This window comes from Coregonus lavaretus (assembly GCF_964263955.1).
Source record: "Coregonus lavaretus genome assembly, chromosome: 22".
Lineage (NCBI taxonomy): Eukaryota > Metazoa > Chordata > Actinopteri > Salmoniformes > Salmonidae > Coregonus > Coregonus lavaretus.
In genome coordinates, this window is record NC_140009.1 from 18,108,627 (window position 1) to 18,132,653 (window position 24,027).

Here is a 24,027-nt window from a genome sequence, read left to right on the forward strand (position 1 = left end):
AGTAAACGACCATCACAGAGCCTACATACGCCAGTCTCTAAAGCAGGACTTCACTGAATGTGATGAGGGGTCACATCAACTTAGCTCAGGCTATGACAAGTTATCTATCAGTGTCTTGTGCAGCAATATGGGTTTGTTAGTTAGCAAGCCTTCATAAGACAATGCAGGTGATTTGTTATAAATGGATAGCAGTTATGACAGTTTGTAATATCTGATATTTCATTTTTTTGTATAGACTTTAGGTAAAGTGTTAATACAAGTACCTTTAGCCACTGCTCCAGTTCAGAAAAAAAAAAAAAAAACCTGACAGAAATAAACACTGTCCCCTTTGGTGACTTGCCAACTGGTACTTTACCATCACTGCTCTTGGAGGAGCCTAATGTCCAATTCACTCATTTCTCCCATGCAAATGAATATTGTAGATATCCACATATCACGACAAAAATCAAAATGTATTTTACGTGTAAGATAAGAACTGATGTAAGAAAAAGCAGTATGCAGCTCAATGAACAAATGCATGACTACACATGCTTATAATTTTAAGTTTTGGATGTGTCTGTTTAATATTTTGTGAGAAGGTTTACACTTTTTTACCCTGTATTATTTCCATATCATTTTTTGTTTTTATTATTGATGTTGGAAATTAAGAAAAGGTTATGATGTCAAAGGGGAATGAAAATCTCACCGAAATGTTCTTTCATGGATAGGTCCCTCAGCTGGTAATGTTAAAGTCATACTTTTATCTTAACTCTCCTACCACTGAGTTTTGAATACACATCCCTTTAAGATCACACAGGAATTAGCCAAAACAGAGAAAGAATACTGCTTTCTGGTGGTAGTAGTGGAATAGTAAGCATCCTTTGAATTTCAATAGAGGTTTTCACATTGTAACTGGAAAATAGGAATGATATCAAAATCCAAATATTATGAGCAACAATTTAAAAAAAATACTGTATTGGTAAATCTTCCGAGGTGTGAAGTTTGGGAACATGTAAGCTTGTTGAAGACCCTAGGACTAGGTGATGCCCCTGTATGACAAGAAAGTAAAATCCAATAAAAATCTAATCAAACATAATAACTGAACTACATTGTACCATTCCTTTTCAGTGGGCTCAGGCAGTTTATCACATTTTATTTTTTTACATTAGTAGTAGAAAAGTTACTCATTTTTACCACAGGAAAGTTTTAAATAAAAAAAGACTGCTTACAGCCAGAGGTAGTTTTAGCATTTCACATTTTTATTTATTTTAAGTTCAACAATTCAGTTGCACCCAAATCTACAATAGTTTGAAAACGTGCACAAAAACATGTTTCTTCATCCTGCAAAGAATAATACAAAATAAAATCTGACCAGGCAAAGGAGGAAAACTAGTGTTAGTTCTATAATCTTCCTTCTAGTTATTTTAAATGAATACCTCAAGTCTGATCATATAAAGACCCACAAGTCATTTTGGGGAGTTTTGCCCCTTGCAGCAACCCCCAACCCCCCAGCAGTTAAAAAAAATATTTTCTCTATTTAAAACAAATATTCAAATGTTATTATAATTATTATTTTAGTAATTTCTGAGAAAAGAAATCCATTCCTCTGGCCCGTTGTCTCCGGGTTACCATGCCCCACCCACCCAACCCTATCAGAATCCAGTACACAACAACACTCAAATGTCCTTAAAAAAAAAAAAGGATGGAAACAGGAATGACAAAATAATTATACAGCAAATAAGAGGTGACACAGAATTCAGTTAAAAATACTCCTCATAGTCCCACTTTAGAGAGCGACGTTTCAATTCATTTCTGACATCGTCTTTCATTACATTTTTTTTAAAGAATACATCATTTACACCCCACGTATACCCATTGCCCCGTTCTGGAAGTTCAGCTTTAAAGAATGTCAAATATCAGAGAATTCTAACACGAGGACTGGTGTGTATTAAATAAAAATAAATACAGATAAAAATTCATCAAATGCAGGGAAAGAACAGTCCATCTAGTATGTCATTATTGGGTCTTTTTTTCTTCAAATTTTTTTGTAAAATATTTTGTAAGAAAAACCTGACCAAAAAAATATGCCTTTTCAGATTTTTCCCAAACTTTTTTCAGATTTTAAGGTCAAAACAGAAAAAAAACAAAAGATTACCAACGAAATATCTTTCAAAATAACTATTTGCAAAGGGAATTTAAAAACATAATAAATAAATAAAATACATTGATGTAATTACAGCTGAGTATATAGGTGTTTAACCAAAGGAAAAGAGAAAACAGTAAGTTGAGAATACTTGGTTTTTGCATTAACTTCAGTGAGGGACTCTGTAAAAAGTAGGGGGGGTTACGTCAGGTGCTGATGAAGATCCTCCGTGTCAGTTCGCTGCCAGTCCAGTAGCTTCAGAGGACAGCCTACAGCAACACAACAAACAAGAGGTGAATCAAAACAAAACTAACCTTTGAATACAAGCTGCTTTGATTTCCCAGTCATACAAGTCTAGTCCTCTTATTCTGAACCATGACTTGGCATATCAGTAGTTCCAGCATGTTGTCCCTTACCTGGCGTTGATCAGGTACTCAGCCAGGCTGATGCCGGCAGGGGAGCCGGTGATGGTCACCTGCCTGTCAGAGGAGCCCTCCACTTGGTTGGCGATCTTGATCTGAGCCCCAGACATCTGACGGATCTCATTGATCTTAGCCCCCTGACGGCCAATGATGCAGCCAATCAACTGAGGCAAGGCGGGGAAGAGAGAGTGAGTCAGAGAATAGAAGACAGTACAACCACTCTTCAAGAGATACAGTGCATTCGGTAAGTATTCAGACCCCTTCACCTTTTCCACATTTTGTTAAGTTACAGCCTTGTTCTAAAATTTATTAAATAAAAAATGTTGCTCAATCTACACACAATACCCCATAATGACAAAGCAAAAACAGGTTTGTAGAAATTGTTGCAAATGTATAAAAAATTAAACACGGAATTATCACATTTACATAAGTATTTAGACCCTTTACTCAGTACTTTGTTGAAGCACCTTTGGCAGCGATTACAGCCTTGGGTCTTCTTGGGTATGACGCTACAAGCTTGGAACACCTGTATTTGGGGAGTTTCTCCCATTCTTCTCTGCAGATCCTCTCAAGCTGTCAGGTTGGATGGGGAGTGTCGCTGCACAGCTATTTTCAGGTCTCTCCAGAGATGTTCGATCGGGTTCACGTCTGGGCTCTGGCTGAACCACACAAGGACATTCAGAGACTTGTCCCGAAGCCACTCCTGCGTTGTTTTGGCTGTGTGCTTAGGGTCGTTGTCCTGTTGGAAGGTGAACCTTCGCCCCAGTCTGAGGTCCTGTGCGCTCTGGAGCAGGTTTTCATCAAGTATCGCTCTGTACTTTGCTCCGTTCATCTTTCCCTCGATCCTGACTAGTCTCCCAGTCCCTGCCGCTGAAAAAAATCCCCACAGCATGATGCTGCCACCACCATGCTTCACCGTAGGGATGGTGCCAGGTTTCCTCCAGATGTGACACTTGGCAATCAAGCCAAAGAGTTAAATCTTGGTTTCATCAGACCAGATAATCTTGTTTCTCATGGTCTGAGACTCCTTTAGGTGCCTTTTGGCAAACTCCAAGCGGGCGCTCATGTGCCTTTTACTAAAGAGTGGCTTCCGTCTGGCCACTCTACCATAAAGGCCTGATTGGTGGAGTGCTGCAGAGATGGTTGTCCTTCTGGAAGGTTCTCCCATCTCCACAGAGGAACTCTGGAGCTCTGTCAGAGTGACCATCAGATGTCAAATAAATTAACTGATGTTTATGTTTTTTTTTTGTATGACTTGTGTAATACTTTCATCATAGAACATTTTGACTTAACTGACCAAGGCCCTTCTCCCCTGATTGCTCAGTTTGGTGGGGCGACCAGCTCTAGGAAGAGTCTTGGTGGTTCCAAACTTCTTCCATTTAAGAATGATGGAGACCAGTGTGTTCTTGGGGACCTTCAATGCTGTAGACATTTTCTGGTACCTTTCCCCAGATCTGTGCCTCGACACAATCCTGTCTCGGAGTTCTACGGACAATTCCTTCGACCTCATGGCTTGGTTTTTGCTCTGACATGCACTGTCAACTGTGGGACCTTATATAGACAGGTGTGTGGGTTTCCAAATCATGTCCAATCAATTTAATTTACCACATAGCAATGGGTCTGAATACTTTCCGAATGCACTGTAAAATGGAAGTTTGATTTAAAACATGTTTCTACTAGAAATATATTAGAAGTATATTAGAAAAAAAAAAATGGCAGAATTAATTACATGAAACTTCGGCTGAAGTATCGAGAACAGGTAAGAGAATTCAAGGGTGGACGGGGACACTTACATCGTTTGGAATGGTCAGCTCATGGGAGCCAGTTTGTGCAGAAGCATCCATGCCAGCTAAAGAGAGAAAAACACTCAGTACCTACAAAGCAAACAATGCACCGTACAAACTAACATGTCAATGAAATGCTTCACGTCTCCATCCTTCCTCTGTGACCTACCCTGGAAACCCTGGTTGTTGGGAGCGATGGGGAAAGGGCTCTGCTGCATGGCCAGCTGGTGGAGTTTGGTAAGCTGTGGAGAGAAAGATGGATAGAGAGAGATGGAAAGGTGGAGCGGAAGAGTGAGAGATGGACAGAGAGGGCGAGGTGGAGAGAGAGAGGGGAGAATGAAAGGAGAGACAGCAACCATAAGCCAGCAGATACACAGGGCTATGATCAGCACAATTTTATATATATATATATATATATATACACATATACACACACACACACACACACACACACACTACCAGTGAAAAGTTTGGACACACCTACTCATTCAAGGGTTTTTCTTTATTTTTACATTGTAGAATAATAGTGAAGACATCCAAACTATGAAATAACACACAGGGAATCATGTAGTCATCAAGGCAAAGGGTGGCTATTTGAAGAATCTCAAATATAAAATGTATTTTGATTTGTTTAACACTTCTTTGGTCACTACATGATTCCCTGTGTTATTTCATAGTTTTGATGTCTTCACTATTATTCTACAATGTAAAAAAAAAAGTAAAAAAAAGAAAAACCTTTGAATGAGTAGGTGTGTCCAAAATATATATATATATATATACATACACACACACACACATATACACACATACACACATACAGTGGGGGAAAAAAGTATTTAGTCAGCCACCAATTGTGCAAGTTCTCCCACTTAAAAAGATGAGGTCTGTAATTTTCATCATAGGTACACGTCGACTATGACAGACAAATTGAGAAAAAAAATCCAGAAAATCACATTGTAGGATTTTTTATGAATTTATTAGCAAATTATGGTGGAAAATAAGTATTTGGTCACCTACAAACAAGCAAGATTTCTGGCTCTCACAGACCTGTAACTTCTTCTTTAAGAGGCTCCTCTGTCCTCCACTCGTTACCTGTATTAATGGCACCTGTTTGAACTTGTTATCAGTATAAAAGACACCTGTCCACAACCTCAAACAGTCACACTCCAAACTCCACTATGGCCAAGACCAAAGAGCTGTCAAAGGACACCAGAAACAAAATTGTAGACCTGCACCAGGTTGGGAAGACTGAATCTGCAATAGGTAAGCAGCTTGGTTTGAAGAAATCAACTGTGGGAGCAATTATTAGGAAATGGAAGACATACAAGACCACTGATAATCTCCCTCGATCTGGGGCTCCACGCAAGATCTCACCCCGTGGGGTCAAAATGATCACAAGAAAAAAAAAATAATCCCAGAACCACACGGGGGGACCTAGTGAATGACCTGCAGAGAGCTAGGACCAAAGTAACAAAGCCTATCATCAGAAACACACTACGCCGCCAGGGACTCAAATCCTGCAGTGCCAGACGTGTCCCCCTGCTTAAGCCAGTACATGTCCAGGCCCGTCTGAAGTTTGCTAGAGTGCATTTGGATGATCCAGAAGAGGATTGGGAGAATGTCATATGGTCAGATGAAACCAAAGTAGAACCTTTTGGTAAAAACTCAACTCATCGTGTTTGGAGGACAAAGAATGCTGAGTTGCATCCAAAGAACACCATACCTACTGTGAAGCATGGGGGTGGAAACATCATGCTTTGGGGCTGTTTTTCTGCAAAGGGACCAGGACGACTGATCCGTGTAAAGGAAAGAATGAATGGGGCCATGTATCGTGAGATTTTGAGTGAAAATCTCCTTCCATCAGCAAGGGCATTGAAGATGAAACGTGGCTGGGTCTTTCAGCATGACAATGATCCCAAACACACCGCCCGGGCAACGAAGGAGTGGCTTCGTAAGAAGCATTTCAAGGTCCTGGAGTGGCCTAGCCAGTCTCCAGATCTCAACCCCATAGAAAATCTTTGGATGGAGTTGAAAGTCTGTGTTGCCCAGCGACAGCCCCAAAACATCACTGCTCTAGAGGAGATCTGCATGGAGGAATGGGCCAAAATACCAGCAACAGTGTGTGAAAACCTTGTAAAGACTTACAGAAAATGTTTGACCTGTGTCATTGCCAACAAAGGGTATATAACAAAGTATTGAGAAACTTTTGTTATTGACCAAATACTTATTTTCCACCATAATTTGCAAATAAATTCATTAAAAATCCTACAGTGATTTTCTGGATTTTTTTTTCTCATTTTGTCTGTCATAGTTGACGTGTACCTATGATGAAAATTACAGGCCTCTCTCATCTTTTTAAGTGGGAGAACTTGCACAATTGGTGGCTGACTAAATACTTTTTTCCCCCCACTGTACACACACAGATACACTACCAGTCGAAAGTTTGGACACACCTACTCATTCAAGGGTTTTTCTTTATTTTTACACACACACACACACACACACACACACACAGTTCACAAATATGTATCGCTCCTACAGACAGTGAATCACATGGCTTTTCACGCACGACAATGTCTAGGGTTTACGGAGAATGGTGCGACAAACATCCAGTCAGCATCAGTCCTCCGGGCGAAAACAGCTTGTTGATGAGACAGGTCGAAGGAGAATGGCAAGAACCCTGCAAGCTAATAGGCAGGCTACAAACAAACAAATAACGGCGCAGCACAAGTGGTGTGCAGAAATGCATCTCGGAATGCTTAACTAGTCTATCCTTGTCACGGACAAGAACAAGAAGAAGCGGCTCCAGTGGGCACGCGATCACCAACAACGGACAACTGAGGAGTGGAAAACCGTCGCCTGGAACATGAAAGTGAGTTCAGTTTACTTGAGTGGCCTGCGCAGTCCCCAGACCTCAACCCAATAGAGCATCTTGGAAAATACTGTATATACACACACAACATCCCTGTGGAACATGTCCGACACCTTGTAAAATGCCCCAAAGAATTCCAGCTGTTCTGAGGGCAAAGGGGGGACCGACCCGGTACTAGATGGGTGTACCTAATAAACTTGCCGGTGAGTGAGTACACACACACACACACATGCAGGGATGCACATAGAGTGCATTCGGAAAGTATTTAGATCCCTTGACCTTTTCCTCATTGTTACGTTACAGACTTATTCTAAAATGGATTAAATACTTTTCCCCCCCTCAATCTACACACAATACCCCATAATGACAAAGCAAAAACAGGTTTAGAAATTATTACAAATAAATAAATAAATATTCAGAGCCTTTGCTATGAGACTCGAAATTGAGCTCAGGTGCATCCTGTTTCCATTGATCATCCTCGAGATGTTTCTACAACTTGGAGTCCACCTGTGGTAAATTCAATTGATTGGACATGATTTGAAAAGGCACCACAGTTGACAGTGCATGTCAGAGCAAAAACCAAGTCATGAGGTCAAAGGAAATGTCCGTAAAGCTCTGAGACAGGATTATGTCGAGGCACAGATCTGAGGAAGGGTACTAAAAAATGTCTGCAGCATTGAAGATCCCCAAGAACACGGTGGCCTCAATCATTCTTAAATGGATGAAGTTTGGAACCACCAAGACTTCCTAGAGCTGGCCGCCCAGCCAAACTGAGCAATCGGGGAGAAGGGCCTTGGTCAGGGAGGTGACCAAGAACCCAATGGTCACTCTGACAGAGCTCCAGAGTTCCTCTGTGGAGATGGGAGAACCTTCCAGAAGGACAACCATCTCTGCAGCACTCCACCAATAAGGCCTTTATGGTAACAAGATTCTCTGGTCTGATGAAACCCAGATTGAACTCTTTGGCCTGAATGCCAACTGTCACATCTAGAGGAAACCTGGCACAATCCCTATGGAGAAGCATGGTGGTGGCAGCATCATGCTGTGGGGATGTTTATCAGTAGCAGGGACTGGGAGACTAGTCAGGATCAAGTGAAAGATGAACAGAGCAAAGTACAGAGCGATCCTTGATGAAAACCTGCTCTAGAGCACTCAGGACCTCAGACTGGGGCGAAGGTTCACCTTCCAACAATACAACGACCCTAGGCACACAGCCAAGACAACTCAGGAGTGGCTTTGGGGGAAGTCTCTGAATGTCCTTGAGTGGCCCAGCCAGAGCCCGGACTTGAACCCGATCGAACATCTCTGGAGAGACCTGAAAATAGCTGTGCAGCGACGCTCCCCATCCAACCTGACAGAGCTTGAGAGGATCTGCAGAGAAGAATGGGAGAAACTCCCCACATACAGGTGTGCCAAGCTTGTAGTGTCATACCCAAGAAGACTCAAGGTTGTAATTGCTGCCAAAGGTGCTTCAACAAAGTACTGAGTAAAGGGTTTGAATAATTATGTAAATATGATATTTCATCATTTATATATTTTTATAAAATTTGCAAACATTTCTAAAAACCTGTTTTTTCTGTATCATTATGGGGTAGCGTGTAGATTACTGAGGGGAATTTATTTTCTCACCCACTTTAGAATAAGGCTGTAACAAAGTGTGGAAAAAGTCAAGGGGTCTGAATACTTTCCGACTGCTCTTTTCCATATTATGTCTGTCTGATAAGCTACCCAGGAAAAGGCTGAAAATAGCTCATATTAAAATATGTAGCCTTAGAAATAAGGTTCATGAAATCAATAACTTGCTAACGTCAGATAACCTTCATATATCCCCTGTAGCTCAGTTGGTAGAGCATGGCGCTTGCAATGCCAGGGTTGTGGGTTCGTTTCTCACGGGGGGCCAGTATGAAAATGTATGCACTCACTAACTGTAAGTCGCTCTGGATAAGAGCGTCTGCTAAATGACTAAAATGTAAATATATTAGCAATTTCTGAGACTCACTTAGATAATTCATTTGATGATACAGCAGTAGCAATACAAGGATATAACATCTATAGAAGAGACAGAAATGCTTAAGGGACATGTGTTGCTGGATATATTCAGAGCCATATCCCTGTAATGCTTAAAGAAGATCTTATGTCAAGTGTTATTGAAGTGTTGTGGTTGCAGGTTCACTTGGCACATCTAAAGCCTTTTCTTTTGGGGTGTTGCTATAGGCCACCAAGTGCTAACAGTGAGTATCTAAATAATATGTATGAAATGCTTGATAGTGTATGTGATGTAAACAGAGCAGTCTACTTTCTTCGGGACCTGAATATTGACTGGTTTTCATCAAGCTGTCAAACCAGTGCCTATAATCTGGTTCAGGTTATTAAAAATCAACCTACCAGGGTGTTTACAAACACTACAGGAACAAGCTCATCCACATGTATTGATCACGTTTACTAATACTGTAGAACTTTGTTCTAAAGCTGTGTCTGTGCCAATTGGATGCAGTGATCACAATATAGTGGCTATATCCAGGAAAGCCAAAGTTCCAAAAGCTGGGCCTAAAATAGTGTATAAGAGATCATACAAAAGATTTTGCTGTGACTTATGTGGATGATGTTAAAAATATTTGTTGGTCTTATGTGATTAATAAGGAGCATCCAGACACTGCACTTGATGAATTTATGAAATTGCTTCTTCCAATTATTGATAAAAATGCACCTGTTAAGAAACTGACTGTTAGAACTGTTAAGGCTCCATGGATTGATGAGGAATTGAATAACTGTACGGTTGAAAGAGACGGGGCAAAAGGAGTGGCTAATAAGTCTGGCTGCACATCTGATTGGCTGACTTACTGCAAATTGAGAGATGTGACTAAACTCAACAAAAAGAAGAAACCAGATTATGAAGCCAAGATCAATGATATAAAGAATGATGGAAAAATACGTTGGTGTACTTTAAATGAAATTATCGGCAGAAAGACAAATTCAACTCCATCTTTCATTGAATCAGATGGCTTATTCATCACAAAACCATCTGATGTTTACCAATGATTTTAATGATTACTTCATTGGCAGTGTGGGCAAACTTTGGCAGGAAATGCCAACAACGAACAGTGAGCCACCGTACTCATGCAGAAAAAATACAAAATGAAAGAAAAGCATTGCAAGTTTGAATTTTGTAAAGTTAGTATGGGAGAGGTGGAAGAATTGTTATTGATCAATAATGACAAACCTCCTGGCATTGACAACTTAGATATGGAAAGCTACTGAGGATGGTAGCTGACTCTATAGCCACTCCTATCTGTCATATCTTTAATTTGAGCCTAGAGGAAAGTCTTTGTCCTCAGGCCTGGAGGGAAGCCAAAGGAATTCCGGTACCCAAGAGTGGTAAAGGGCCTTTACTGGTTCTAACAGCAGACCTATCAGTTTGCTGCCAGCTCTTAGCAAACTGTTGGGAAAAATGGTGTTCGACCAAATACAATGATATTTCTCTGTAAACAAATGAACAGATTTTCAGCATGCTTATAGAGAAGGGCACTTAACATGTACTGCACTGACACAAATGACTCATGATTGGTTGAAAGAAATTGATAAGATTGTGGGGGCTGTACTGTTAGATTTCAGTGCAGCCTTTGATATTATTGACCATAACTGTTGTGTTATGGCTTTTCAACCTACGCGCTGAATCCACAATATAGCAAACTAATGGAACTCAGAGGGTGTTCGTTAATGAAAGCTTCTCTAATGTCAAACATGTAAAGTGTGGCATACCACAGAACAGCGCTCTAGGCCCTGTACTGTTTTCTATTTTTTACCAATGACATGCCACCAGCATTAAACAAAGCATGTGTGTCCATGTATGCTGATGATTCAACCATCTACACATCAGCAACCACAGCTAATGAAGTCACTGAAACCCTTAACAAAGAGTTAGTCTGTTTTGGAATGGGTGGCCAGTAATAAACTGGTCCTGAACTTTTCTAAAACTAAGAGCATTGTATTTTGTACAAATCATTCCCTAAGTTCTAGACCTCAGCTGACTCTGGTAATGGATGGTGTGGCTGTTGAACAAGTTGAGGAGACTAAATTACTTAGTGTTACCTTAGATGGTAAACTGTCATGGTCAAAACATATAGATTCAATGACGGTAAAGATGGGGAGAGGTCTGTCCGTAATAAAGAAATGCTCTGCTTTTTTGACACCACACTCCAAAAAGAAAGTCCTGCAGGCTCTAGTTCTCTCTTATCTTTATTATTTGTCCAGTCGAGTGCTGCAAGGAAAGACCTAGTTAAGCTGCAGCTGGCCCAGAACAGAGCGGCACGTCTTGCTCTTCATTGTAATCAGAGGGTTGATATAAATAAATACTATGGCTAAGAGTTGAGAGACTGACTGCATCACTTATTTTTATAAAGAAACATTCATGTGTTGAAAATCCCAAATTGATTGCATAGTCAACATACCCACAGCTCTGACACACACACACACATACCCCACCAGACATGCCACCAGGGGTCTTTTCACAGTCCCCAAATCCAGAACAAATTCAAGAAAGCGTACAGTATTATATAGAGCCATTATTGCATGGAACTCCGTTCCACCTCATATTGCTCAAATGAACAGCAAACCTGGTTTCAAAAAACATCATGCAACACCTCACGGCGCAACGCCTCTCCTCTATTTGACCGAGATAGTTTGTGTGTATGTATTGACATGTAGGCTACTTGTGCCTTTTTTAAATGTATGTAGTTCTGTCCTTGAGCTGTTTTTGTCTATTAATGTTCTGTATTATGTCATGTTTCGTGTGTACCTCAGGGAGAGTAGCTGCTGCTTTTGCAACAGCTAATGGGGATCCTAATAAAATACCAAAGAAAATATGAATATTGCGCCATTCGGGAGGACAGTGCCTTGCAAAAGTATTCATCCCCCTTGCCGTTTTTTTCCCCATTTTGTTGCATTACAACCTGTAATTTAAATGGATTTTTATTTGGTTTCCTTGTAATGGACATACACAAAATAGTCAAAATTGGTGAAGTGAAATGAAAATAAATAACGGAAAAGTGGGGCGTGCATATGTATTCACCCCCTTTGCTATGAAGCCCCTAAATAATATCTGGTACAATCAATTACCTTCAGAAGTCACATAATTAGTTAAATAAAGTCCACCTGTGTGCAATCTAAGTATCACATGATCTCTGTGTGTGTGATATATATATATATATATATATACACACACACATATACATATATACACACACACACACACACACACACACACACACACACACACACACACACAGGTGGTCCTCTGTAGCTCAGCTGGTAGAGCACGGCGCTTGTAACGCCAAGGTAGTGGGTTCGATCCCCGGGACCACCCATACACAAAAAAATTTATGCAAGCATGACTGTAAGTCGCTTTGGATAAAAGAGTCTGCTAAATGGCATATTATTATTATTATTATTATTATTATTATACACACACACACCTGTTCTGAAAGGCCCCAGAGTCTGCAACACCACTAAGCAAGGGGCACCATGAAGACCAAGGAGCTCTCCAAACAGGTCAGGGTCAAAGTTGTGGAGAAGTAAAATGTAAAAATGTAAGTAAAAATATCAGAAACTTTGAACATCCCACGGAGCACCATTAAATCCATTATTAAAAATGGAAAGAATATGGCACCACAACAAACCTGCCAAGAGAGGGCCGCCCACCAAAACTCACGGACCAGGCAAGGAGGGCATTAATCATAGAGGCAACAAAGAGACCAAAGATAACCCTGAATGATCTGCAAAGCTCCACAGCGGAGATTGGAGTATCTGTCCATAGGACCACTTTAAGCCGTACACTCCACAGAGCTGGGCTTTATGGAAGAGTGGCCAGAAAAAATCCATTGCTTAAAGAGAAAAATAATCTAACACGTTTGGTGTTCGCCAAAAGGTATGTGGGATACTCCCCCAAACATATGGAAGAAGGTACTCTGGTCAGATGAGACTAAAATTGAGCTTTTTGGCCATCAAGGAAAACGCTATGTCTGGCGCAAACCCAACACCTCTCATCACCCCGAGAACACCATCCCCACAGTGAAGCATGGTGGTGGCAGCATCATGCTGTGGGGATGTTTTTCCATTGGCAGGGACTGGGAAACTGGTCAGAATTGAAGGAATGATGGATGGCGCTAAATACAGGGAAATTCTTGAGGGAAACCTGTTTCAGTCTTCCAGAGATTTGAGACTGGGATGAAGGTTCACCTTCCAGCAGGACAATGACCCTAAGCATACTGCTAAAGCAACACTTGAGTGGTTTAAGAGGAAACATTTAAATATCTTGGAATGGCCTAGTCAAAACCCAGACCTCAATCCAATTGAGAATCTGTGGTATGACTTAAAGGTTGCTGTACACCAGCGGAACCCATCCAACTTGAAGGAGCTGGAGCAGTTTTGCCTTGAAGAATGGGCAAAAATCCCAGTGGCTAGATGTGCCAAGCTTATAGAGACATACCCCAAGAGACTTGCAGCTGTAATTGCTGCAAAAGGTGGCTCTACAAAGTAGGGGGGGGGGGTGAATAGTTATGCACGCTCAAGTTCTGTTTTTTTGTATTATTTCACAACATTTTTTATTTTGCATCTTTAAAGTGGTAGCCATGTTATGTAAATCAAATGATACAAACCTCCCAAAAATCTATTTTAATTCCAGGTTGTAAGGCAACAAAATAGGTAAAATGCCAAGGGGGGGGTGAATACTTTCGCAAGCCACTGTTTGTGCGGTCAAATAATTTTGCTGATTACCATACATGCAGCAACTCAACACAAAACAATGGATTGATTGAAAGTAGAAGGCTAGCATAGGATCACATCAACAATCAAATCAATGACTCAAAGCCTAATTTCAGAATTTCTATCAAACATAATTGATGTACAGAGAAACTAAACAAAACACATGGTAACAACTAATCATTGAAACAACCAACTGTGTTTAAAACTACCAGTAGGCCTTAGCGATGCATCACTGCAGTGCATGAATTGATTGAAACTCAAAATGGAACTTGGGTGGTTTGGGGGGAGGGACAAAAGGTACAGCGTGTAATAGAGAGAGGGTGGGTGCCATGGCTACCCAGGAGGGTTGACTGTATGTGTAGATATATGGGCTCACTTACAGAATGACCTTCACTTACGTCAGGCTGTGGAATGGCGTGCTGTCCTTGGACAGCGTATGCCTGCAATGAGAGAACAGTACTTAGGAGGGTGCGAGGGAAACGAAAACAAAGAGCATGCACGTGCATACACACACCAAGTGAATGTGCGTGCACAGACAAATACGCAAACACACACAGGCTGTAGTATACTGGGGACCTATGTCCTTGGATGACTGGAATGAGAAAAATGCTATGGGGTAATTCATACATCAACACGCTGTATGTAGGTATCATAAGTAGTCACCTCCTTGGATTTGTTTTTCCGCGTTTTGTTGCGTTACAAAGTGGGATTAAAATTGTTTTCATTGTGATTGCCATTGATCTACATAAAATATTCCATAATGTTAAAGTGAAAAGACAATTCTACACATTTGTACTAATAAAAATGTAATAACTAAAATAGTAATTTAGGCATTCCTAAATTATACTGAACAAAAATATGAACAAAACATGTAAAGTGTTGGTCCCATGTTTCATAAAATGTAATAAAAGATCCCAGAAATGTTCCATACACACAAAAAGCGTATTTCTCGCAAATGGTGTGCACAAATCTGTTTACATCCCTGTTAGTGAGCATTTCTCCATTGCCAAGATAATCCATCCACCTGACAGGTGTGGCATATCAAGACACTGATTAAACAACATGATCATTACACAGGTGCACCTTGTGCTTGGGTCAATGAAAGGCCACTATAATGTGCAGTCACACAATGCCACAGATGTCTCAAGTTCTGAGGGATCGTGCAATTGGCATGCTAACTGCAGGAATGTCCACCAGAGCTGCTGCCAGATAATTAAATGTTAATTTCTTTACCATAAGCAGCCTCAAACGTCGTTTTAGAGAATTTGGCAGTACGTCCAACCGGCCTCACAACTGCAGACCACGTGTATGGCGTCTTGTGGGCGAGCGGTTTGCTGATGTCAACGTTGTGAACAGAGTGCCACATGGTGGCGGTGGGGTTAGGGTATGGGCAGGAATAAGCTACGGACAACAACCACAATTGCATTTTGTTGATTGCAATTTGAATGCACACAGATACCGTAACGAGATCCTGAGGGTCATTGTCATGCCATTCTTCCGCCACCATCACCTCATGTTTCAGCATTATAATGCATGGCCCCATGTCGCAAGGATCTGTACACAATTCCTGGAAGCTGAAAATGTCCCAGTTCTTTCATGACCTGCATACTCACCAGACATGTCACCCATTGAGCATGTTTGGGATGCTCTGGATCGACATGTACGACAGCATGTTCCAGTTCCGGCCAATATCCAGCAACTTTGCACAGCCATTGAAAAGGAGTGGGACAACATTCAACAGGCCACAATCAACAGCCTGATCAACTTTATGCGAAGGAGATGTGTCACGCTGCATGAGGCAAATGGTGGTCACACCAGATACTGACTGGTTTTCTGATCCACAACTCTACCTTTTTATTAAGGCATCTGTGACCAACAGATGTATATCTGTATTCCCAGTCATGTGAAATCCATAGATTAGGGCCCAATTAATTAATTTCAATTGACTGATTTCCTTATATGAACTGTAACGCAGTAAACATTTTGAAATTGTTGCATATTGCGTTTATATTTTTGTTCAGTATAGTTCAAGAGTAAAATTTGGCTTAACAAATCACATCAATTACATGGACTCACTCTGTGTGAAATAATAGAGGAGTTGAATGACTACCCCATCCTCTGTCCCCCATACATACATACATACATACATACATACATACGGAAAGTATTCAGACCCCTTGATTTTTTCCATATTGTTACTTTTTCTAAAATTGATTAAATTATATTTTTCCCTCAGCAATCTACACACAATACCCCATAATGACAAAGCAAAAACAGGGTTTTAGAAATGTTTGCAAATAAATAATAACAAATACCTTATTTACCTAAGTTGAATGCACCAATTTGTAAATCGCTCTGGATAAGAGTGTCTGCTAAATGACTTAAATGTAAAATGTAAGTATTCAGACCCATTGCTATGTGGTAAATTCAATTGATTGGACATAATTTGGAAAGGCACACACCTGTCTATATAAGGTCCCACAGTTGACAGTGCATGTCAGAGCAAAAACCAAGCCATGAGGTCGAAGGAATTGTCCGTAGACCTCCGAGACTGGAATGTGTCGAGGCACAGATCTGGGGAAGGGTAACAAAACATTTCTGCAGCATTGAAGGTCCCCAAGAACAGTTGCCTCCATCATTCTTAAATGGAAGAAGTTTGGAAACACCTAGACTCTTCCTAGAGCTGGCTGCCTGGCCAAACTGAGCAATCGGGGGAGAAGGGCCTTGGTCAGGGATGTGACCAAGAACCCGATGGTCACTCTGACAGAGCTCCAGAGTTCCTCTGTGGAGATGGGAGAACCTTCCAGAAGGACAACCATCTCTGCTGCACTCCACCAATCAGGCCTTTATGGTAGAGAGCCCAGACGGAAGCCACATGACAGCCCGTTTGGAGTTTGCCAAAAGGCACCTAAAGGATTCTCAGACCATGAGAAACAAGATTCTCTGGTCTGATGAAACCAAGATGGAACTCCTTGGCCTGAATGCCAAGCGTCACGTCTGGAGGAAACCTGGCACCATCCCTACGGTAAAGCATGGTGGTGGCAGCATCATGCTGTCGGGATGTTTTTCAGTGGCAGGGACTGCTCCCAATCCAATCTGACAGAGCTTGAGAGGATCTGCAGAGAAGAATGGGAGAAACTCCCCAAATACAGGTGTGCCGAGCTTGTAGCATCATACCCAAGAAGATTCAAGGCTGTAATCGCTGCCAAAGGTGCTTCAACAAAGTACTGAGTAAAGGGTCTAAATACTTATGTAAATGTGATATTTCAGTTAATTTTTAAAAATACATTTGCAAACATTTCTATAAACCTGTTTTTGCTTTGTCATTATGGGGCATTGTGTGTAGATTGATGGAAAAAAAATCAATTTAATCAATTTTAGAATAAGGCTGTAACGTTACAAAATGTGGAAAAGGTTAAAGGGTCTGAATACTTTCCAAATGCACTTTGAGGCATTGAATTTCAAGCACAGATTAAACTACAAAGAACTGAGTTTTTCCCCGAAAACCCCATAAAGGGCAGTGATTGGTAGATGGGTAAAAATAACAAATTATACATTTAATATATCTTTAAGCATGGTCAAGTTAATAATTATGCTGTGGATTATGTAATTAAACCACCCAGATACATCAAAGATACAGTCGTCCTTCTGTACTGAGCTGCAGGACAAGAAGGAACCTGTTCAATGGCTGTGATGGGAGAAAACTGAGGATGGATCAACAACATTGTACAATAGAAAATAATACAAATATACATAATATTTCAAAACATGCATCCTGTATGCAACAAGGCACTAAAGTAATACTGAGAAGAAAAAACAACAAAGGAATACACTCTTTGGCCTAAATGCAAAGCCTAATGTTTGGGGCAAATTTACATTAAGGCTACATTTTAATCATTTAGCAATTACGGTTAAGTGCCTTGCTCATGGGCACAAATTTTTGTCGGCTCGGGATTCGAACCAGCGACCTTTCAGTAACTGGCCCAACGCTCTAACCGCTAGCCTACCTGCCTCCCAAATCCAACACATCACTGCCATGTTGGGGGTATGCTTGACATCGGCAAAGAACCGGGAAGGAGCTAAGCACAGCCAACATCCTAGAGGAAAACATGCTTCAGTCTGCTTTACACCAGACACTGGGAAAATAATTCCCCTTTCAGCAGGACAATAACCTACAACACAAGGTCAAATCTACACTTGAGTTGCTTATCAAGAAGTCAAATGTTCCTGAGTTGCCAGGTTACGGTTGACTTAAATTGCTGTCTAGCCATGATCCCCCCAACAACTTGACAGAGCTTTTGAAAATAATAATAGGCAAATATTGCACAATCCGGGTGTGCAAAGCGCTTAAGGGGCGGCAGGTAGCTTAGTGGGTAAGAGCGTTGTGCCAGTAACCGAAAGGTCGCTGGTTCTAATCCCCGAGCCGACTAGGTGAAAAATCTGTCGATGTGCCCTTAAGCAAGGCACTTAACCCTAATTGCTCCTGTAAGTCGCTCTGGATAAGAGCGTCTGCTAAATAACTAATATGTAAAAAATGTTAAGAGATTTATTCAAGAAGAGTCACAGCTGTAATCGCTGCCAATGGTGTTTCTAACATGCATTGTTGACTTAGGGGGTGAATACTTATCTAATCAAGGTTAAAAAAAAAATATATATATATATATTCTTCCACTGACAAGAGTATTTTGTGTAGATCGTTGACAAAACATGACAATGAAATCAATTTTAATCCCACTTTGTAACAATAAAATGTGAATGAATAATGAACCCAAATGGGGTGAATACTTATGACAGGCACTATATATACACTAAACACACAAACACCTACCCACACAAAGAACACATACACACAAAACAACAATATAGACGTGGGTAACGCACACGCGCCCTCCAGCTGACATTCAACCCATCTGTCAGCTCAGCTACTCTACAATTACTGGAGGGGATTTCTAACCCCTAACATAGAAATTCTGGCCAATCGGCAATGGTGCTGACATCTGCACAGTGCAGAATAATACTCTACTGAAATGTAGAAACACAGACTTAAAAATACAGTGGTATTCAACTTCCCTAAAACAACTGACAATGCTATCATTTTAGAAGGGAAACTTAATTAGAAAACAACTTACATAAATTACAGACCAATTAATTAGGTTGGTTTATTTACCTGACCACCTGCAAAGATCACAGGAGAGCCTGAGGGTTTGGGCCTGTACGGGATGGTTACACCCTTAGGCGGAGACTGAGGAGAGAGAGAGAGAAACAAATCAACTATTAGGAACTGGAAACTATACATACACAGTTATTTTGCAGACATGTAGAAAAACAATGGATATAAATTAGGAAGCTAAGTAACATTCCTGACAATCCTGATGAAATAGAAAATTCAAGAAAAATTGTGCGCCATTGTTCCCATACTACTACCTCAAGCATGACGACACAGATCTGCTTGACACACTCAATGATGGGCTGGGGGGTCCCTGCAATGGTGATGGCACGCTCCGTGGAGTTAGGCAGCATGTCCCCTGCCACCTGTACCTGAGCTCCTGTCGACTACAAAGAGACAGACAGAAGGGTCAACAGTGTTCAGTTAGTGTTCCCGAGTTCTCTTTAAAATATCGTCAGACAATAATAATAATAATACAGCTAGTTCTTTGAATAAACATATTATTAAAATGTCATGTGGTGACCCAGTGACAAAGATGCATTATTCTTAGGTGAAAAGAACCATGGTGTCTCAGTACAGGTTGGATCATTGGGTTCAACGATAGGTGTTGAAGAATCTGGGCAAGAATCCTCCAATCATAACTTGACTGGCCAAATGGGCAAAAAAGGTTTTTGGAATAATTTCCTAAGGGTTTTTCAAATTCCATTGCCAATACTTCTCTTTAGAATACATCTCATGAAACCCACAGCTGTGATGATGACTGCCTCCTGTATGGCTGTTCTGTACTTACCTCTCTGATTTCCTTGATCTTGCAGCCGCCCTTGCCGATGAGCGAGCCACACTGGCTGGCAGGCACAACGATACGCAGGGTGACTGGTGGTTTGCTGGTGGCCGTGCTGTTAGTCATTGAGCTGCTGATGTCCTGTGGGGAATAGAGCAGGAGACAAGAGACACTGGTCAGGATGACATCAGTCCAAAGACCTATAATCTAGGTCCTATAGATGTTATAGGATCTTTACTATGCAAAATCAGAAATTGCTACAAGTAGTTTTACTCCAAAATGGTGTGTTTATGGGTGCATAATTTTTTTTTTCTTTACAATTTCATAGTAATACATTTCCAGTCTGATTGAAACGTTATACATTGACTGTTTGAAATCTGTAGTTAGGAGTCATTCGAACCTCCTCCAGCTTCTCGATGATCATGGAGAAGGCTTTAAAGATGGCGGTGGTGGGGCCTGCCAGGGTGATGATCCTCTCTGGGCAGTTCCCCTCTGAGATGTTGATACGAGCACCACTCTGCACAAGACAGTCACTTGTTTTGTTATTACAATGCTAAAATATTAAGACTCCATATATTTAATTGCATTTAGGAATTCAGTCATTAAAGCTCTGTCAGTGCTGGCCTGATTTTGGTTCTAAAATCACAATCTGTCAACCCTGAAGCATGAGTCAGAATCAGACATGGAAAATGTTTAGAATTGTCTACTTCTCTCAAACTCCTTTCAACAGTTCCATATGGCCTCAATGCAATGACAGACAACTCACCTCCTCTCTCATCTTCTTCACAGACTCTCCTTTCTGCAGATAAAGCACAGGATCCACAATATTTACTAGCCGCATTTACATACACTACCGTTGCTCCCGATTGTATTGGGTTGCACAAAAACAGTCCAAATTACTGGGCAGTTGGGCAGGATGGTTGGTGATATGACGTGGGGGAATTTGAGACAATATCTAAAGGAATGCATTATTAAACTGACTTTCCAAACTTGGGTCTGTTGTAGACCCAATTCCTCTCTGTAAGTTGAAATGAAATTTTATTTAAACTTCTGGCTTCCCACAGACTGTTTTAGTGCAACCCATACAGTGTATGGAAATATACCTACACTGCTAAACGCTGCTAGATGTTTACACAACAGTCACAGCCATGATTGAACAGTGCAAAGCCGAACACAGTGAGAAACATCAGGAAAACGGCACACTCACCTTGCCAATAATGCTTCCAACCTCCTGCAGATAAGAAAAGCAATAACACAATCACTAATCCATCCGTTTTTGATATTCACTTAACAATAGCTTTACCCAAGACTGAAAGAAACCTGTCTGTAGTAGTTTTGCCCATTATATCTAAGTTATGCTAGTCCCTGGTGCCCGACTAAAGACAGTGGTAAGAGATTAGGTTTATGCTGACTATTCACAGTAATGAATGAGGTTTGTGAATGGGACAACCACGGTGTAATGGTCATAACTCTATCGTCCATCTCCTGTTCACACTCACCTTTCCGTGCATAAGTAGCCTAATGGTAAGGGTGACATTGAGCCCTCCTTCAACCACACTGGTGTCCATAGCTGTTGTAGTGTCTGAAGTCTAGACTGGCCAAGAAGTCGAGTCGTTGTTCAAAAGTATCAGGTCTGCAAGACAAGAGGGACCAGAGAGATAAATGAACAAGTGTTAAGTTAGAGGGCAACCAACAACCAGTACTAGCTACTGTTCTACAGAGGATTAAGCTGAAAATAATGAAACTAGCTGCTGAGTGTGCTGACCAGATTGATACCAGTCTGATGATGCCATCTCGTCAGTGAATCACGTCGATTAACTTGACTCATTAACTACACCCAAGATTCACTAACTCCGTTCATATTGCAGTGTACCGGTTCAGAGACAGATAGTAGCTAGCTAGTTAACGGCCTATTGATTAGCTAACGTAAAACAACTTGGAACGAAAAAGCCTTGTGTAGCGACGCTAACTAGCCTTAGTTGCTAACATTAGCTAGCTAGCTAACTACATTTATTGGCACCTTGGAAAATACAAAACACTTATTTTAAAAAAAGTTACTGTAGTAGCTAGCTAATAACGTTTATATATATATAGCTAGCAAACGTTACTAGCTAGCTACTACAGTAACTTTGTTTAAAATAAGTGTGTATTTCTTGGTCATGCATATAAACCAGAATGCTTGCTATAGTGGAAATAAAATACCAAAGAAGCCAAGCTATCCAGCAAGCATCAATTGCCTGCTTGAAATGGCGAGTAAGCTAGCCAACAGTATGGCTAGTAGTGACATTGGCTAGCTAAACTAGTTTAAGTTGAAAAACCTCAAGTTGATGAATCAATGAATGAGAAACGGTCCATACCTTTGGTACAGTAGAGTGAGGATACATCAATATTATGCAAGCTGCATATTTTCTAGTTGGGTTGTTTTTAAAACCAAGAACTAGCTTGGTTAAAAAGGAAGGTAGCTAACGTTAACTGGCTAACTTATCAAATCAGAATGAGCACAATGTTAGCAAACTAGCATGAGTGACGATAATCCGCAATTTTGAATGCTGCGGCCTAGGTCCTGAGACTCATTCAGGCGCCGTTAACCCTGTCCTTCACTCCAAAGAAAATGCAGTAGTTAGGGCAGCCTTACCTGAACCGTACCGTGAGATGTGTTCAGGGGGAGGGTAGGGTGTTAAGGGTAGAAGGGAAGAGGTTCGGGAGGGAATTTTAAAAGGATTCGGGGAAAAGGGAAGAGACGCTGCTGCTCGATCGGGTTCCACTCTTCTGCTTAACACAAAAGACAACAAAAGGAAAACATTTCAACTTTCACCTTTACCCCGATCCTCCCCCACGAGTTAACCCCACCCATTAAAAACCCTGGCTGTCGTCACAATTTTATTTTTTCAGTTACAAAACCCACACATATTGATGCTGGTAAATAAATATATTTTTAGTAAGCTGTGCTTACTCTATGGCGGCCATATGAACAACAAGACAAACGCATGTAGCTAGCTAAGCAATCTGTTTTATTTTTCTTGAATAACATGTTGTGGTATTTGTTGGTCTTTTTCTGTAAATTGACAGTAGAATGGTCTTGTATCTGTGTTAAAAGATAGCAGGGAGTATAATAGAGGTTTGTTGCATTATGCAGCAAAGCCACTGATGTGAGAGTAATTTGACCATATGGCCATGCACTGTTAGCTCATTCCTGGGAAAATAGCAGAGTATGTCAGGGCAAAAGCTGTTATTCAGAATGGTGATGGAGAAATCCACATAGGCCTACAATAATTATAGGTTTCCCTTGTAAAATCAAATTTCCTTCCCCAAAACTGAAAGGAGTCTATGATGTAACAAAGTATATGACGTCATATATTATTATTTTATTAGTGGGTTTCAAAGTTCTCAGTTCTGAAAGAATGAGACTTCGCCTCTGCTTCATCAAAAATGTTATTTTTTTGGTACTTCAAGTGTATTTATTTAAAGAGCCCATGAGATAAATAGGATATTATATCATATCTATTTTTCTTTCAAAAGTATATCTATTTGTATTAATTTTTTTCTGAGAAATAGTTATTTATCATAGGGGAAAATGGAGGAGAAACTAACTATGAGTGATATAGATTTGGATAAGATCCTTTCTACACCTCAAGAAGTACCACATTCCGTTGAGGTGGTACTGAGGAAATTGGAGATTGCTGAAATGGGTCGAGCGAAACGAGTGAGTCAGATTCCAAAAAGGGTTCCTCTTGTAACGCCCATGATCATATGCAATTATTGCTGTGAAGAATTGTCATAAAAATATGTATTTAACAAGAGCATATGAGCCCAGCTAGCATATTTGGTTCCTTGGAAGTTGTGGGAACATATGTTTTTGGTTTCACTGACTGGTAAAATGTAACGTTTTTTAAACGTTCTCAGAACAGAAGTAAACATTTTGCCTGTGCTGGGAACGTTTATTTTTAGGTTGCAGGGAGGTTCTGAGAACGTTTTACTCTGGTTCCTTGAAAGTTTTCCTGAGAGGTTTTATTAATGCTCTGAGAACAGAAATGATATGTTATTTGGAGATTTTTTAATAACTTTGTTAAAACTTTCTGAATGTGTCAATGAGAATTTTAATAACACTGCTAGCTTATTT

General features: G+C 40.6%; 1 protein-coding gene across 4 annotated transcripts; it reads right to left on the minus strand.

Annotated features, from left to right (window-relative positions):
* Positions 1 to 1,217: 1,217 nt before the first annotated feature.
* LOC311150126 (poly(rC)-binding protein 2-like) lies at positions 1,218 to 22,701 on the minus strand. 4 transcript variants are annotated; one of them, XM_084187423.1, is made up of 13 exons: positions 22,543 to 22,701; positions 21,407 to 21,540; positions 21,115 to 21,138; positions 20,674 to 20,706; positions 20,308 to 20,424; positions 19,917 to 20,048; positions 19,384 to 19,512; positions 19,127 to 19,201; positions 14,358 to 14,399; positions 4,498 to 4,570; positions 4,338 to 4,393; positions 2,539 to 2,708; positions 1,218 to 2,391 (listed from the first exon to the last, which is right to left on the minus strand). In XM_084187423.1, exons 2-13 carry the CDS (start codon positions 21,473 to 21,475, stop codon positions 2,355 to 2,357), a joined length of 957 nt encoding a protein of 318 aa, XP_084043549.1. In that variant the 5' UTR covers positions 21,476 to 21,540; positions 22,543 to 22,701; the 3' UTR covers positions 1,218 to 2,354. The 4 variants fall into 4 exon arrangements, with proteins under 4 accessions (XP_084043549.1, XP_084043550.1, XP_084043548.1 ...); XM_084187424.1 differs by having other exon boundaries at positions 1,941 to 2,391; positions 22,554 to 22,701; XM_084187422.1 differs by having other exon boundaries at positions 1,941 to 2,391; positions 14,340 to 14,399; positions 22,554 to 22,701.
* Positions 22,702 to 24,027: the final 1,326 nt, after the last annotated feature.